This window comes from Acanthaster planci, linkage group LG07 (genome assembly GCF_054643075.1).
Source record: "Acanthaster planci isolate LZ-2023a linkage group LG07, COTS_SCS, whole genome shotgun sequence".
Lineage (NCBI taxonomy): Eukaryota > Metazoa > Echinodermata > Asteroidea > Valvatida > Acanthasteridae > Acanthaster > Acanthaster planci.
In genome coordinates this window covers 21,418,911-21,434,517 of record NC_141783.1, presented here as the reverse complement: position 1 = coordinate 21,434,517, position 15,607 = coordinate 21,418,911, and the positions used below count along the sequence as shown (strand labels likewise).

Sequence of the window (15,607 nt, the reverse complement as noted above, 5' to 3'; positions counted from 1 at the left end):
TAAAAAACAGCACTAACCAAAGTCACATACATCAAGCTAACTTGATTGTTCCCTACCTCCTTCAGTTGCTTTCGTTTCATTTCCCTTCTAGCAAAGTAAGCTTGACTTGAGGAATGGTCCTTGAGAAATCGTCTCTTCAATCGATTTATCTCCTTGTCTTCCCCACCTAATGACAAATATATTTCAATACTACAGTGCTTTAATATTTCTCTGTGTTCTTTAAACATCTGTAACCACAGGAGCATATTATCTGAGTCTGCTTCACATGGTATGGACATACTTATGTATTTGACATGCGCTGTTGGGTTGGAATTCCTTAACCACAACCCTTTCAGATCCTCTTACTCCACCAAGACCCAAACAAAAGCTTCAGAGATTTAGAACACTTTACATGTAGATGATGTTACCTTAACTTTAATGAAAATTTGCAGTCTTCAGCCTCTATCATCATATCAGGTTAACATCTATCAAATGCTCACCTCTTATGTTTCACTCAATTTAGAAAATCTCCTACAAGATCCAAGGTGATATTAACTGTTAAACACAATTACTTTGTTTGGCATCTACTTCATCTCTCCCTCTTGGCTGATCACTCTGTAATTTCTCCTTCCCAAATCCTGCATCTGTAGCTGTTTTGCTAACACCTTGTCTTCCCCGTCCCATCTTCTTACTGGCACCAAGAGTGAACAGCAGGGATGACTGATCAGAAGCAGAGCTGGTTGAGTAATCAGCGAAAGTGTCTTGGCTTCCCGTTAGCCAGTTGTATGCATTCTTACGACTGGCCACAGCATCTGTAAATATAAGCATTTCATATCTGTAAGCGATGTTCTAAATGAACTGTATTCACTTCGACAAAAATATAACAAAATTGAGTTTGCGGGAGGAGGTATTCATGAGCAGACTATATACATGTACGCAGCCAATTAATTCACACTAATGTACTTCTCCCCCACAAATATCACTCACACTCCAAAATAATAGATAAATCTCTTGGGTTCTCTGTAATATCCTAAACTTAATCCATGTATCCTCATAGGGATTATCAACCTCTAGTAAAGTATATTTACTAGAGATTTACTCTACTCCTCCTGGTTTAAAGTTACTGTAAATTTTCTCTCTGTTAATATGTGGGTTAGTTTTTTAATATGTAATACCTCAATGAAGGCCTTTAACTGTCACAAAGCGGTGAAAAAAACAATCACTAGCATTGGTTTTTATGAGTTCTTTGTAATACCAACCAAGCTGCTGAGTGGCAATAAATTGATGAGCATCTTGTGTGGCTCTTATTTCTCCTCTACTCAGCGAAGAATCTGGAGGGCTCTGTGACTGAGAACCACTGGAGGCCTGACTGGATTGAGTCTCAACAAACATAGGAGTAGAAATGGCTAGATGACGTTGTTTCCATGAGTGATCAATGGTTACATCCTAAACAGAAAAAAAAGTTAGAATAACAACACATCCAGTATAATGCTGCTATACCAACACCATTATCCTGAACTATTGGGCATACCGAACGTTCACCTTGGAAAGTTTTCAACATACTTTAACTGAATATTGAAAATTTGCTTTAAAGAAGAGAAATATATTAAGGAGAAATGACTTTGACTTGAGAATCAATAAAATCTAAATCTTAATCAGGAAGAAAAAATAGCCAACATGCAGCATGGTAAGTATCGTATATGGGTATGTGTACATGAACAATGTATGCATATGCAATCAAAGATGCCATGTACATGTAAGCTGACTGCTGAGTGCATGCAGCGGCAGACTTTGAGAAGCCGGTGGCAGCAGTCATACCAGTCCTTTAAACCTTTTTCAGGGTATTGCACGACGAGAACTATGCACGCATGCTCAGAACAACGCATGCATGCTCAGAACTGGTTAAAAGGACCAGAATGTTTGTCACTACCAAGCCTCTCAAAGTCTCCCATTGACACGAATGACTCTTATACAGAAAATCTCCCTTTCCTTTATGGTTAAAAAAGCAATGGTTTTTATCTTGAAAATTAACTTGCAAAAATCTTCATTAAGTATTTATCTTTATCTTTTTCAACGACACTTGCCAGAGCTGGCATTCTTATGTTACTAACTATCATAGTTCCAACATAGCAGCAACCAGTGTAATTGTACTGCATGTCACATGGAAAACTTAATTTCACTTCACAGTTAGACTTCCCGTGAGAACAGGACAGGTGAAATAAATGTATTGAAATAAAAAGATATATACACTGAACCAAAAGAGAGAATCTCAGTCTTATTCATTTTCATTATTTTCTGGCGTAAATTTGTCACTTGGAAGTGTTGGCTAAAGTTTGTCATGCACACAAGTACATATGTGAGGCAGGCCACTGCACCTTTGAATGGGTCAAATTTGGGAAGTGGTGCAAGAGAACTTACAATGGAGATACAAGTTGACCACTTTACCAGTCTATATGGAAGTTTGTGTAAAATTACCCTTTTGAAGCATGACATGTTTGAGAATGAAAAATGTGTTTTGAACCACTCAAGCTTCAAAGCTTCGATAGCAATTAAATAAGAACAGAATAAAATAAATATTTCTGTATTTTCCTTTCACAAACCTTATGTACACGGGCAATTCCACAAAGATGTGGACATGGCCTAAATTAAAAATTAAGTTTTTTCATAAGATTTAGAATTGCAGGCACCATATTATCTGTGGTATTAAATGAAACGGGGAAAAGACTTCTTTTAGTTTCAATATGCAACATGGATAAATATTTTTTTATCAAGATTAAAAACTTTGGTGATAAAAATCACACATATTTATGGTCATTTGGGGCCTTTTGTAGCACCTTATTAGCACTTTGACATTTTGTTTTAGTACATGTATATCGTTTACTAATTACCGTTAATACATTATTCATACCTGAAATCTGCATTCTGAGAGTGGATGTTCAAAGATCTCTCTCTTATAGTCAGGACTCTTGGATGTCATCTCAAGCAACAGGCTGGAAGCATAACTCAGATACTGGTGCTCCGTCCCAGGAGAATACATACATTCCAGCATAGCAACCAGCCGCTCAAGTGTACCAGTCGGAAGTCTGGTTTCATGACTCCAAAAATTGCTCACTCTCAACCTGTTGATGAATTAAATAATGCAATATGGTGAAATTAAGGGTTTAAAAAACTACTTATCACCTGCAACAATTTATCACAAAATTCAATCATCAACTACCAGGATTTAAGAAACATTTTTTATTAGTAAACATGACTGAACATTATGAACTCCAAAAATTTCAAAATATGGATTAGGAATTAGTTTCAGAATTACTGAGGATACTGAACTGCTCTTCAGTCAAAATGCATATGTACTAAAAAGAAGGAAATTTTAGGTTGTAAATATTGGTTCTGCTTAAGCATTTCATGGAAATGACTGAAAATAAAGGAGATTTGCCGAGAAATCCATTCCTGTAATGGAAACAAATTTACATATACTAGAAGCCTCTCCTTCTGATAGTACAGTCCTTGCAAAGATTAATGCATCCTTGGCAATACTCAGTATCATGTCATGTTACTTTCTGTATGCAATTCTTAATTCATAAGACATGTGGCAGTGCCTTGTCAAATTGCCAGCTTGCAATACAAGGACATATTTTACCTGTGAGATGCCTCTTCATCTGACAACCCTTGTAATAATGTGTCCTTGGCCATACATAGTATGTCATCAGCACCATCCTCTGTTCGGGATTCCTCATCTCTGTTGAAGGATAGAAATTGGCTTTCAGACAGCAATTTTTGATTCAAGAGATAGCTTGCCCCACACACCACAGCAAATGAAATAAGAAAATTATTGGGGAACTAATTATGTTTCTTGTAGACAGTTTTGTGTTACAGAAATTGATTTCTCTTTGCCTACTTTGCTTGTACAGTGTGATGCTTCATAGATTAGTAAGATGGAAGTGAACTGTTTTAAGGTGTTGGCTGTTTGCACTACCGGTAGTTCCCAAAGCAAAGATAGAAAGTCACAGCAAAACTAAACATTACAGTAAAAGGTTTGCAGTTTTAATGAAATCAGATGAACTATTTTGTTCATGCATTAAACTAACTAGATGTACATCAAATAAATGAACAAAAACTCAAACATAAGAACACTGCTCTCAATGTTCAGTCAAATTAACAAACAATTACTACACATATTGTTCTGTTGAGTATTCTGCAAAATCAAAAGCATACAGTAACATCAGAACAGATAAAAAACACAACAAAAAACAAGAAACTTCTCTAGCTTCATCTACTCTCATGCTCCAAGCAACTGTGTATGTGTAATTATATCTATACATACCTAGATCTATTGCTGATTGTCCAGTTCAGTAATAAAAGACAAAATTAAAGAAATTAAATAGTTTATTCAAAAGTTTTTGCTGTAGATTTAGACAGGCAACGTTCAAGAACAGTTTGAAACAGTTCCAAAGGTAAAACTAAAGGTAAGATATACTTTTGTATCATTGTGAAAAAAAGCAATAGTTATGGAGACCTTAAAAATACGACAGTAAACAAATCCAATATTCAGTTATTCCTTCTTGAAAGATTTAATAAATTTAAGTTTTGCAAGTATATACAAGTTGTTCCCATTATTCATGTTCATCCTTTACTATTTCAAGCAATGTACATGTACCCTCACTGATGTCAAGTATGCAGTCAATGTAACTTACCTGAAGTTGTCGTAGATCCACATGAGTATATCATACATGACCTCTCTACATGCTGGGCTGGGAAGGTTGAATACTGTCCTCACAGGTGGAAGAAGGTACAGGATTTCATCTGGTTTCAGATTGGGTAGCATGGCATTGACCAGCTTCAGAGAAACAAGCTGGGTCCCTTCATCCCTGGGAAATGTAAGTATCATAGGACAGTATCTGGACTGCTGAAGTAATCTTACCAGTACTAGCTGGTAGAAGATATCATCTGGTTTCACAAAGGGTAGCATGACCAGCTTCAAGCTGGAAACAAGCTGGGTCCTTTCACCCTTGGGAAACTTGTAAGTATCAAAAGACAGTATCTAGACAAGCGAGGGAATCTTTGCTTATTGCTAGTGGGTAACAGATTTCATCAGATTTCAGATTAGGCAACTTGACATTGACCAAATGCAGAGAAATGAGCTGACAGCTTTTATCTGTGGTAATACATGTACATGTATGTATACCTCAGGGGTCATTGTCTACACTGATGAAGGAATGTTTGGTAATGGTTCCATGACCTGTATTCTAATTGTTACAGGGTAAGTCAGGGATAAATTAAGTAGTGATTGTGTTTAATAAAACAGCATGGATTGAAATATGTGCAGTTAGGATGTAATATCTGCAATAGTGGGTTTACCTTTATGGTCCTTACAAGTACTTTTTTGTACAAAAATCCTGCAATGGTCAGGCAAAAGTTAAAGGTCGTATTTAAATTATTAGTAACTCAATTCAATGGACGCCGAGTCAAGTGAATATTAAAAAAGTAAATGTTACGCCATTCAAAACTGTTTCTCACCTGTGCGTTAGTAACTCTACAATGCCTTTGCTCTTCATCTCAAGGAAAATGTTGGGAATGTGACTGACTCTGCTTGCAACAACCTCCAGACAAAGTGTTTTGGGTTGACCATGCAAGGAAGGTAACATAAACAGCAGCTTGTTGGTGAAGCTGAAAAATTACATAACAAAACCATTTACCATCACTTGTGACAAACTTGTACATCATGTTGCCATGGTGTGGATGTGGATTGAAGAAAATTGTTGATACAGACCCAAGAAATGAATTACAAGACTATGAAAAATCTTGAGTTATCACTTGCAAATAACATGATCCTTAACGGCTCTACTAGGCTGTATTCATGAATAAATCTCAGTGGTTTGTTTCAAATCTTAACAGTCACAGATACATTGATATCCTCAAAATTCATTTAAATATGAAGAGATCAAGATACATGGAAATAAGACAGCACAGGGGAATTTCTCTTACTGGTCTGCAAATTCAGGATAGTGGAAATGCAGCTTGTGGATGCAAGTCACAAACACATCTGGTTTCATTACACTGATCTTGGTCAGTTCAGAAGTAACAATGGAATGTAAGAAACCATCTGTCACCTATGTATACATATGTATAGCAGAAAAAATGAAAACATTTAGTTTGAATTGACTGGAAATGGGTGGAATATAAAAATCTCAGATATAATTACTGATTATCTAATAAACAGAATAAGATGCAGAGTTAATCAATCAACTATTATCGACAAAAATAGGTTGTACATTAAAACCTACCAGCAACTACCAAACAACAAACAAGAAATACCAGAAGACATGCTGTTATATCACAATATCACGACACAAACCAATCTAAAGCAGCAACACTGACTACCAGACTACATTTTACTTGACCAAAGTACAAAATGTGGCTGAATACCAAAATGTAAAGATCACATCTTGCTGCTTACAGCAGAACACAACTTTGAAATAATGCACTTATTAAGCATCACGTTACTAGAAGACGTACATAAAATATTGCAGCAAAACAAAATACAAAGGTATTAACCAAATGTATGTAACACAGGACAACTGGTTCTCAGTTGTGATTCATTGTTTATGTACCTTATCAACGTCAGCTTTCTGTTTCATAGCCATACCAATCACTTCAGCTGCAGCAGCATGTACCATCTTGTAACGATTCTTTAGGTTATAGGACAGAGCAGCATAAAACCTGAGGGCAGGTTAAAGACATTAAAATTACAAGGCTGAACAATCTTCTGACTGACTATACACAACTGTTCAATTCAGGTACAAGGGAATGAAAACTTTCTTTGATCAAGCTTTCAACAAGAAACTCTTGTTCTAGATGAATGATTCCTTGGTTTACACAAGATCCATTTTCATTAATTGGCACATTCACAATTAATGACTATTTGGTTTAAATATGTTAACATTTGATGCATTAGATTTATACTAATGTTTGCTCAATCAAATCCTTTAGTTTTAGTTTAAAAAATTTTGCTTAGAATATTTTACCTTAATACTTATGCGTATGATCCTACACAATTGTGAAAAAAAATAGCAGCATTACCTTTTCAGGTTTCTAAGTACCGGTATATACTGTACAAGTATTTCTTTTTACCAGACCAGATTTAACGAGACATACCAACCTTTCTTCATCAATATCTGAAGCTTTGTCAATAGGATGGAGTCCATTAGCTAGAACTATGCCAAGAAGCTGGAGACCTGTAGAGCTGTCCTTCACATCTGGGTCTGGAGTTGCTAGAATACGGTATATAACACTAAAAAAGGATGAAAGAAAGTACAACAAATACGTAACGTGGGAAAAGTACCAAAGCTATGCACAGGCACAACAAAGGTAAAGAAGTAAATGAATAAATGGATAAAAGTGAGAAAAATTACTCATGCCAGGGTGAATTTTCAAACCTGCAATAGATAAAATATTTTTCTATATTGAAACAAAATAAATATGAAGTAAAAAAGAGGAAACCAGCTGATTCAGGAAAAGTTGAAAGACTGTTGCAATGAATTTAGATGCAAGATGGTTAGGTACAATAACTGCTGATCAAACAAAAGACTACAACTATATGAAGCATTAAATGGCATATTACAAAGATGCTAGTAATGTCACTGATGGTGATCCTAAACATTCAGAAAAGAAGTCTTTAAAATACTAGTAATATTCTGTCATTGGACCTATCCAACGTGAGCAAAAAAGGGGAAGAAGACTCAAATGGAACTTAGATTAAGAAGAGAAACTGTGAACATGTTTACCTTGTGGGAACACTTATGATTTCCTTCCAGCATTCAACAAGTGTCTTAATCATCTCTAAATTGTTCCGTAATACCTGACGGTTGCTATGGTGACAGAAGTGCATAAGGAACTCAAGCAACCTGTTAGCCAAACGTTTGTCCTGTAATGAAAAACTTACAAATATAAAATTGGATCCAAATAGGTGTGGGATATTAGTCTGCATTATTCCACTTAAAGTTCCTTAATCTGGTGATTTTGGTGATATACATGAACATGTACATGCAAGATGCAGATGTTGTGCAACCTTAAGGTTGTGTCATGCAAACACAATGCATTTTTTTGTTGAAAACCTCGATCATAAAGGCACAGGTCAAAGCTCTGCACTTCTAGGTCGTGGTCTTGTTTCCATTTTTTGGAGGGCTTTCCAACTTACCTCGCTTTTAGCCACAGTCCAAAAAATAATTCTCGGTAGTAATAAAAGTTGACTATTTTCCACAAACCTACAATCATTACAAATACATGTAGCTATAGTAATAATTCTAGGTTGCCGTCTTAGTTAACTATTTCACACAATTGTTTACTTACCTCAGGTATTGCCACAGTTGCCCATCCCAGTAAGACCACCACAACATCAACCACCATGTAATGTATTCCTTCACCACCTGTGTTTCCTGATATCAGTAGCTGAAGTAATCCACTCAACCAGAATCTAGCATATGGTGTAAACACCTGCAAGCAATTTTCAGTGATTTAACCCATGGTCACCAAACGGATTAAAAATGTTCATCTGACAACAGGTGACATTTTGGATTGAGATTTCTCTAAAATGGATTTTTTCAAAGATGCATAAGACGGGTTAAAACATATCTCTTTCTTGATTCACCCTGTAGGTTGCATCAAACAATAAAGTCCATAGACATCTCAGAATGCTTATATTAAGTTGTTTAAACTTTGTTGCTTAGATCTTATGAGAGTTAAAATTTTGTATTTGTTAAGCTGAATAAAATTTCCAAGTCTAATACCAGTACTTCCATCCTTCTAAGGGTGCACCTTGTCAATTGCTTTTTGCTTGGTTTGATTCCATCTGAGCTACAAATGAATTCAAACTAAACTACCTCATTGTTGTTGATGATCAATCTGGCAATAAACAACTTAATGTTGACATGGGTTGATTGACTGGTCAGTTTCTTCTGTAAGCTTGCCATCCAACCAGGCATTTCACTAGCCTTACTTCCCTGAGAAATAGAAAAAAATGAAATTCAGCTGTAATTCCAGGAGTTAAATGAAAAACACATTTTTAATTGTAATGTATTTAAAGAGCACCTCTAAGGAAAACATGTTTTCTCTGATTTTTATCTGTTCAAATAAATATGGAAGCATCCAAATCGATCGCAGAGTCATTTGTCTTCAGAGTTCAACTGTAACAAGCTTAAAAGGTTTTTTTTTTCAGTTTATGCCAAGATGCAAATTCTGAATGTAGATTGTGTCATTCTGAGAAAACATAGAAAACGAGGGGAACCCTTGCCCTGTAGTGGATAATTCCCTTGTGCATGCCAAACAATGGCCATGGGTTTATTTGCCATGAACACAAGGCGAGGGATCCACTTGTTTTCTATGTTTTCTCAGAATGACGCAATCTATATTCAGAATTCGCATCTAGGCATGAACAGAAAAAAGCCCTTTTAAGCTTGTTATAGTTGAGCTCTGATGCCAAATGACACTTTATTTGATTTGGATGCTTCCATATTTATTTGAACAAATGAAATCAGAGAAAATGTGTTTTCGTTAGAGGTACTCTTTAAGTGCTTGACTCTAATCTACATGTACATCCCGTACCTAGCATTTTCAGAGGTGTCTCCTGTGATTTAAATTTAGATTTGTCTGACTATCATCATTCTGATTTTTTTCCAACCCAAACGTTCCAAACCTTTTATTTTGCAGAGTATGGTAAAATAAGTTCAGCAGCTTAACAATTTCATTATGAGCATGACGCCTACATATATCAGCCATACCTCGGGAATCTCAGGTGTGATCTTGTTGGCCTGCATGTGTTTAAGTACTGCAGTCAGTGATGCCATGCATTCATGTTGATTTAATGCATCTGATTCCATTTCAATGTATTCCCCTTGCACTACAACAGTTGGTGTTTCCTGTCATCAATCATACACTCATACCAATTAATGAATCAGTCATAATTGGTTTTCAGATTGCCATAATATCCATTTCATGTTTCAGATAAATTTCAAAATTCAGACCATGTTGGACCAGTTAAACTCTAAAAACAGCACAGCTGCATAATCTTCTAGGAGTGATGGAAACAGCGGTGGCACAGATTTTGGAAGGTTGCAAGAATCACAATCCCACTTATCTTCCAACTTGAACAAGGGTCCTTGACCACAAACAAATGTTGGTCTATCTGCCATTAATTGACTGTCATTTGAAATTTCAGGCAATAGATTACTCACACATTTTGCACAGTCAGTAAATAATTTTGAATTTGCAGTGTAAATAAATCTCTTATCATCTCGGACCTGCTTCACATGAGCCTTCTTCTACATTACTGTTTCCTTGAATTAATTCAGGTAAATCCCAATATCTTGCACTGGGTATTTTGTAATATTTTACCAATTGGTATACACACGATTTTGACAATTTGCAGATTATAGTGGAGCCAATAACGGATTGCCATTAATGAAATGTAGAAGTTTAAATTGAATTGTATTTTTCCTGGTTTTACCTCATTACTGTAGCGTTTCTTGATGTGCGGCACAGAGCTTCTTTGGCTTAAACTCTGATCTTTGTCTATGGATGCGTTAAACTGCTGCACACCACCAGAGAAATCAAATTGTTGAATATCTTCACTGAGACTGCTGTTGGCAAGATACTGGGTAGACAGATAGCGTCCTGGTCATAATACAGAAATAAAATGATGATTTACAAACATGAACATAGATAATCCATATCATGGTTTATGAAAAGGAAGAACATGTGGATATGTTGGAATTTCTTTCACCTTTTTGCTAAGCAAACTCTTTACTCAAACAGTTACCACAAGCAGAAATGCATTTGTTAATTCAGACTTTTGATTCCGATTGTATCTTTACCAGTATATCCAGACATCTCAATGCCCGAGTCGCTCTGTTGGCTGCTGCTCCCAGCAACTGTGTCTTGTATCTGGTTTCGGATTGACACAAATCGCTTTTTACGTTCCATTGGTGCATTCATCTCAATCTCAAACGAGTAATTCTTGGTGATGTCTATGATGTTATCCAGGAGAAACTGGCCCTGAAAAGTAGATAAATTGCATTGCAAGGTTTGTTAAATAATTTTCAATGTTTCTTGGTTCTGCAACAAATGGTTGGCATTCCTCAATAATCAGGCGCTACATCCCTCATTAAGCTTGGGGACTCTACCACTATAACCAATAAGTATTTCTCTTCTTTGCAGATAAAGGGTAAATGTTTACAGGGGATAGGATCTGTAAACCATCCACTACATATACATGAACCTCATAAAAATTCAAAACCAACCTTTGCTGTGTTCTCAGAGAAGAGGAAAGCATTGTAGAATTTGATGTCAGTCTGAGTGCAACTGATAATAGCAATAAGGGCATTAAAAGCTGCACAGTGGAATTGACGACGTAGCTCTAATGCATTAGTCTCCCCTCGAATGTCCTCACTTTTTGCTGCATGACATGCTCTATGAGAAAGAGTTGAAAAACAGCAACTGAATCAGTCTAGTAAGGACAGTATTCCAAAGTGTATGTCTCCTTCATACGAGTCTTCTTAGCTGCAAGACTTACTGTAACAGATGGAATCGAAAACACAAGATAAATCAGTGTAATGAGGGGAGTCTAAGTCTTGTGCTGAGAATACTTCAGAGGATTAATCCCCAGATATAATCTCACGCTATGCTGAATGACTTGGTCTATCTGGGCTACTGCTCAGAGAATGGAGGCAGAGGTCATATCTAACATTACAGGAATATTATTTCTTTGACACAGCTTTGGAAATTTAGCTTAAAACTTCAGGCATGGGAACAAACTTAAAAACAAAAGGGAACTGGTAAAAAAGAAAGTTTTGAGTTCGGAGGCACAAGTGAGAATTCAGATAGCAAGTGAAAAAACATTTGCCATTTAGAAGTAGCAAAAAATTCCCATGACAATGATATACTGCAATTAGGACCATGTCCTTGTTCTCATTTGTTGGCCAAAAGTTGACAATAAAATAGAAGGAAGCATTAGAGATACTTTAAATATTAGATGCAGCACTGAAAAGGAATTAATTCTAACTTACTTTGTTAAGGCCTGTGTCATCTCCTTGCCTGTTTTAACGTCATTAGTGTAAGCCTTGTTGATTGCAGAGTCCATTGAGAACAGATCTTCCTTCACAAGCCGTGAATACATGAGTTCCACTAGCTGAAAACAGCATGTCTTAGAGACCAGTTGGTTCTGAAATACTGTCTCAGGTGCCTGTTATTTAGAGGTGGGGTAAATGTCATCAGTTTGTATATAAGAAATTAGATTTAAAGAGACATTACTACATCTTTAAAGAGACAGCACAGCATCTTCAAAGAGACATCACAACATCTTCAAAGATACTTTACTGCATCTGTAACCCTTACTGCCCAAAACCTGCCATACTCCAACAGCAGGTTTTGTGAGGTTTTGGCAGGTTTGGTACCCGTACTTGAGGAACTTGTTGAATTTTGTAACACTTGGGATGAAAGGCCTAGGGAGTTGGTGTTGGATTCTGTGTGAGTTGGGACACACACAGGTCACTGTGTGCAGTGTCTGGCTTGCTGTACCAATTGTTGGACTATGCTTGATTCCGTCAGGTTTGGTACTGTTCAGAGCAAGTCATCCTATACTGCATAGACCCATCCATACCATATCACTCAAACTCCAACTGGCTCATTCTGTTGGAGTTTATCAGGTTTGGTATAGTAACCTGCATGTACAAGTACATAGACAAGTACATGAACCTGTTGGATTTTGTGAGGTTCAGTATGCTTTCTAGTGCAGGAGCCTAGGGTTAAAGAGACATTACAGCATCTTCAAAAAGACAATACTGCATCTTTAAAGAGATATCATTGCATCTTCTTTAAAATTCTTTACAGCAAATACTAATTATTATTTATACCTTGATTGTCTTAGCATCAATGATGCCTCCTATATTCTTTATACACTCCTTGAAGAAACTGCTCAGTGCCTTGACTCCAGCTAATCTCATGAGTGGAATACAGACTCTTTCAATAGCTGCTCGACGTATCTCTTTACTGAAACTGTTCTCCTGGCAAAAAATTTGGTAAGCAACACCAAAAGCTGCTGTCTGCTTTTCCTCAGGAAGACTACAACAAAATGGGACAAAGTATCAATGAAATCAGAGATTACTGGTCTGAGTGGTAATACTGACACAGTTTGTCAACTTTTATCTTCTAACTTAGGTTATTTACCTTTGAAATTTCAAATGATAAACCGTACGGATAATGTTTATCACTTTCTACCTGAGAGAATTGGCTTTCCTGTCAAAACAAAATCGGGGATCCTTTCCAGGCATAAGACTGACATCTCAATGAATCTACTGCTTTCAATACTGACTGGGATAAGGAACAACCACGCTAGCAATTACATGAAACTACATGTACATCAAACAAGTAAGATATAACAAAACCATCAAATACCGTTTGATAAATGCTGCCAAAGATTCTTGTATCTCATCCTCATATGCATGCTTCTCATCTCGGCACATGATGCTTATAACAATCTCTAACAGCATCAAATTGCCAGACAACACCATAGCAGTTAAAATCTGGAAAATAAAAAGTACATTTAACTGCCAGAAAAAAAGCTTCTTACTAAGGAGTAATAAAAATTATCTGTGGTAAAATGATGTAAAAAAGAGAGGACGTAAAAACTAAAGACATTCTCCAAATTAAGACCTGATAACCTCGGTAAAAATGATTTGTCTAAAAGTGGCTGACAAACTCTTTTGACATTGAGGAATAAAGTTGGTAAAATAAATGAAGCTTTCTTTAAGTAAGAACCATAACTCATGCTGCTTTTTGTTAAAGCAGAGGGCACTATATCGCATGCATTTGAAAGTTAAGCTGACTGTATGCTCAAACTGAAAAAAAGAACACAGAAAAACTAAATACCTTATTCAGTGCTCCCACATAGTCAATGTATTTGGGACTTCCAACCCGAAACTCTGACGAGTTAAGGGGGAAATTGTCAGCAACAAGTCTGTCAAGGGCAGACCTGAAACAAAAAAAAATGAAGTGAATCTCCTTGAACTGATTTAAGCAATGAATTTTGCAAAATCTGTATCAATAGATCTCCAAAACAAAGCATGCTTACTGACTTCCACGTATAAAACTCAAAATACATTCCATGTATGAAAGCTACAAACGTCAGGTCCTCCAACCTGTAATACTGTTACCTAAGAAACTTGGGTGACACATAGATGAATATATGTCTTCTGACATTATAACAAGATAACTTACAAGTTATCAGCTGAAAATAATATTATTACATGACATATTCCAGCAATATGAGTGTGACGGTCACAAAATGTTCAATTAATACTCCTGTTTATTTTGATTAAACTATGTATACATGTACTTTAGTATGTAATCATTTCTTTATCTACACGTATAAATTATTCAAATTAGAGAAGCACCCACATGTTAGTCTTGCTCTTCATGTATTTCCTACATACTCATTTGTGACGAAGACTCATCACTCCCAAAGTTTTATGCAGAATAAACCAGCAAATGGGATATCCTGTCACCAAATGCCTCTATCTACTCAGCTCAAATCCCAGCTAGTGTCACATGTGGGTAAACTGTAACCGATTTACACCTAAAACACTATGAACAGTCCTTGTAAATGAGGGGAATTCACTGACCTCAACTTGGTTTGCTCACCATCTGGCAAAGAAGTAAAGAAAAATAGAACGTCCATGACCTGGGCTTTGAAGGTCAAGGATGTTGATGCATCAGTGAGCATGAATGAGTAGGCCTCCAGCACAGATGAAAATACTGGATGAGTTGTATCACTCACAAACTGCACAACAAATAAATTTGTATACATTAATAATTGATAACATCAGTTAAACACCAAGTCATTTAAAAAAGTTACATCAGCTGTAGTGTTACTGCAAGAGGGGCTCCTCCTCAGATGCCTTCACCCAGTTTTAAGATTAAATGCCAAAAAACATCCTAAAAATATGGAAATCATTACTGCAACACTTAAAATTCATGTGTAATTGGTAAAAATAAAGAAAGCAATTGAAGTATTTTGTTTTGTAAATATCCCAGATATTCAAACTGTTATGTTATAGCAGAAAATTGCTTAGAGATTCACATAATGTTGTAATTTAAAGATGAACAAAAACTGAAGTGTTGAAGGATTTAAATTATATTAACTTAGCAATCCAATCACAGATTCTCAATTGACATTAATCCTGATTTTACAATAATAGCAGTCTTAATTTGCCCAATATACATGTATAGTGGAATCATAAGTTGTTAAAAAAATTCTAAAAAAATTACACTTTAAAATGGCATTCTATCAACTTAGCAATCTAGTCATAGATTTCTGTTAAAACTTTCAGCTAAAAGGAATTGGCTTCCTTGTTTTATCTTACCTTTGCATCAATCTGAAGTAGTTTCCTCAGCATCAACAAGGCAAAGCTCTGTAAGTCAGTTGAACAACCTTTCTTCAACCCACCCATAAGAATATCCCACTGAGTAAGAATGGCACTGTGCACTGACATTCCATGCCTATAGTCAGAATTTAAACAAAACACTTCAATCTTTAAAAAAAAATGTTCATCAGACATGGAATGCGTCAGTGCAAGTT

The 15,607-nt window shown here is 36.1% G+C and overlaps 1 protein-coding gene across 5 annotated transcripts in view; it reads right to left on the bottom strand.

Annotated features, from left to right (window-relative positions):
* LOC110990345 (DNA-dependent protein kinase catalytic subunit-like) overlaps nucleotides 1-15,607 on the bottom strand; it is a 70,078-nt gene that overhangs the window by 34,730 nt on the left and 19,741 nt on the right. For 4 of the 5 annotated variants that reach the window (XM_087139065.1, XM_087139067.1, XM_087139068.1 and 1 more), the window contains 24 exons: nucleotides 15,393-15,528; nucleotides 14,652-14,809; nucleotides 13,900-14,002; nucleotides 13,426-13,553; nucleotides 12,885-13,092; nucleotides 12,039-12,214; nucleotides 11,274-11,442; nucleotides 10,848-11,028; nucleotides 10,481-10,647; nucleotides 9,756-9,893; nucleotides 8,859-8,978; nucleotides 8,329-8,472; nucleotides 7,764-7,903; nucleotides 7,139-7,270; nucleotides 6,591-6,699; nucleotides 5,965-6,089; nucleotides 5,497-5,646; nucleotides 4,674-4,847; nucleotides 4,304-4,315; nucleotides 3,620-3,718; nucleotides 2,888-3,098; nucleotides 1,239-1,425; nucleotides 552-791; nucleotides 57-166 (listed from right to left, as the gene is read on the bottom strand). In XM_087139065.1, coding sequence (XP_086995191.1) covers nucleotides 57-166; nucleotides 552-791; nucleotides 1,239-1,425; nucleotides 2,888-3,098; nucleotides 3,620-3,718; nucleotides 4,304-4,315; nucleotides 4,674-4,847; nucleotides 5,497-5,646; nucleotides 5,965-6,089; nucleotides 6,591-6,699; nucleotides 7,139-7,270; nucleotides 7,764-7,903; nucleotides 8,329-8,472; nucleotides 8,859-8,978; nucleotides 9,756-9,893; nucleotides 10,481-10,647; nucleotides 10,848-11,028; nucleotides 11,274-11,442; nucleotides 12,039-12,214; nucleotides 12,885-13,092; nucleotides 13,426-13,553; nucleotides 13,900-14,002; nucleotides 14,652-14,809; nucleotides 15,393-15,528 — 3,517 coding nt within the window. The remainder of the gene's footprint in view (nucleotides 1-56; nucleotides 167-551; nucleotides 792-1,238; nucleotides 1,426-2,887; nucleotides 3,099-3,619; nucleotides 3,719-4,303; nucleotides 4,316-4,673; nucleotides 4,848-5,496; nucleotides 5,647-5,964; nucleotides 6,090-6,590; nucleotides 6,700-7,138; nucleotides 7,271-7,763; nucleotides 7,904-8,328; nucleotides 8,473-8,858; nucleotides 8,979-9,755; nucleotides 9,894-10,480; nucleotides 10,648-10,847; nucleotides 11,029-11,273; nucleotides 11,443-12,038; nucleotides 12,215-12,884; nucleotides 13,093-13,425; nucleotides 13,554-13,899; nucleotides 14,003-14,651; nucleotides 14,810-15,392; nucleotides 15,529-15,607) is intronic. The other variant, XM_087139066.1, reaches the window with a different exon arrangement.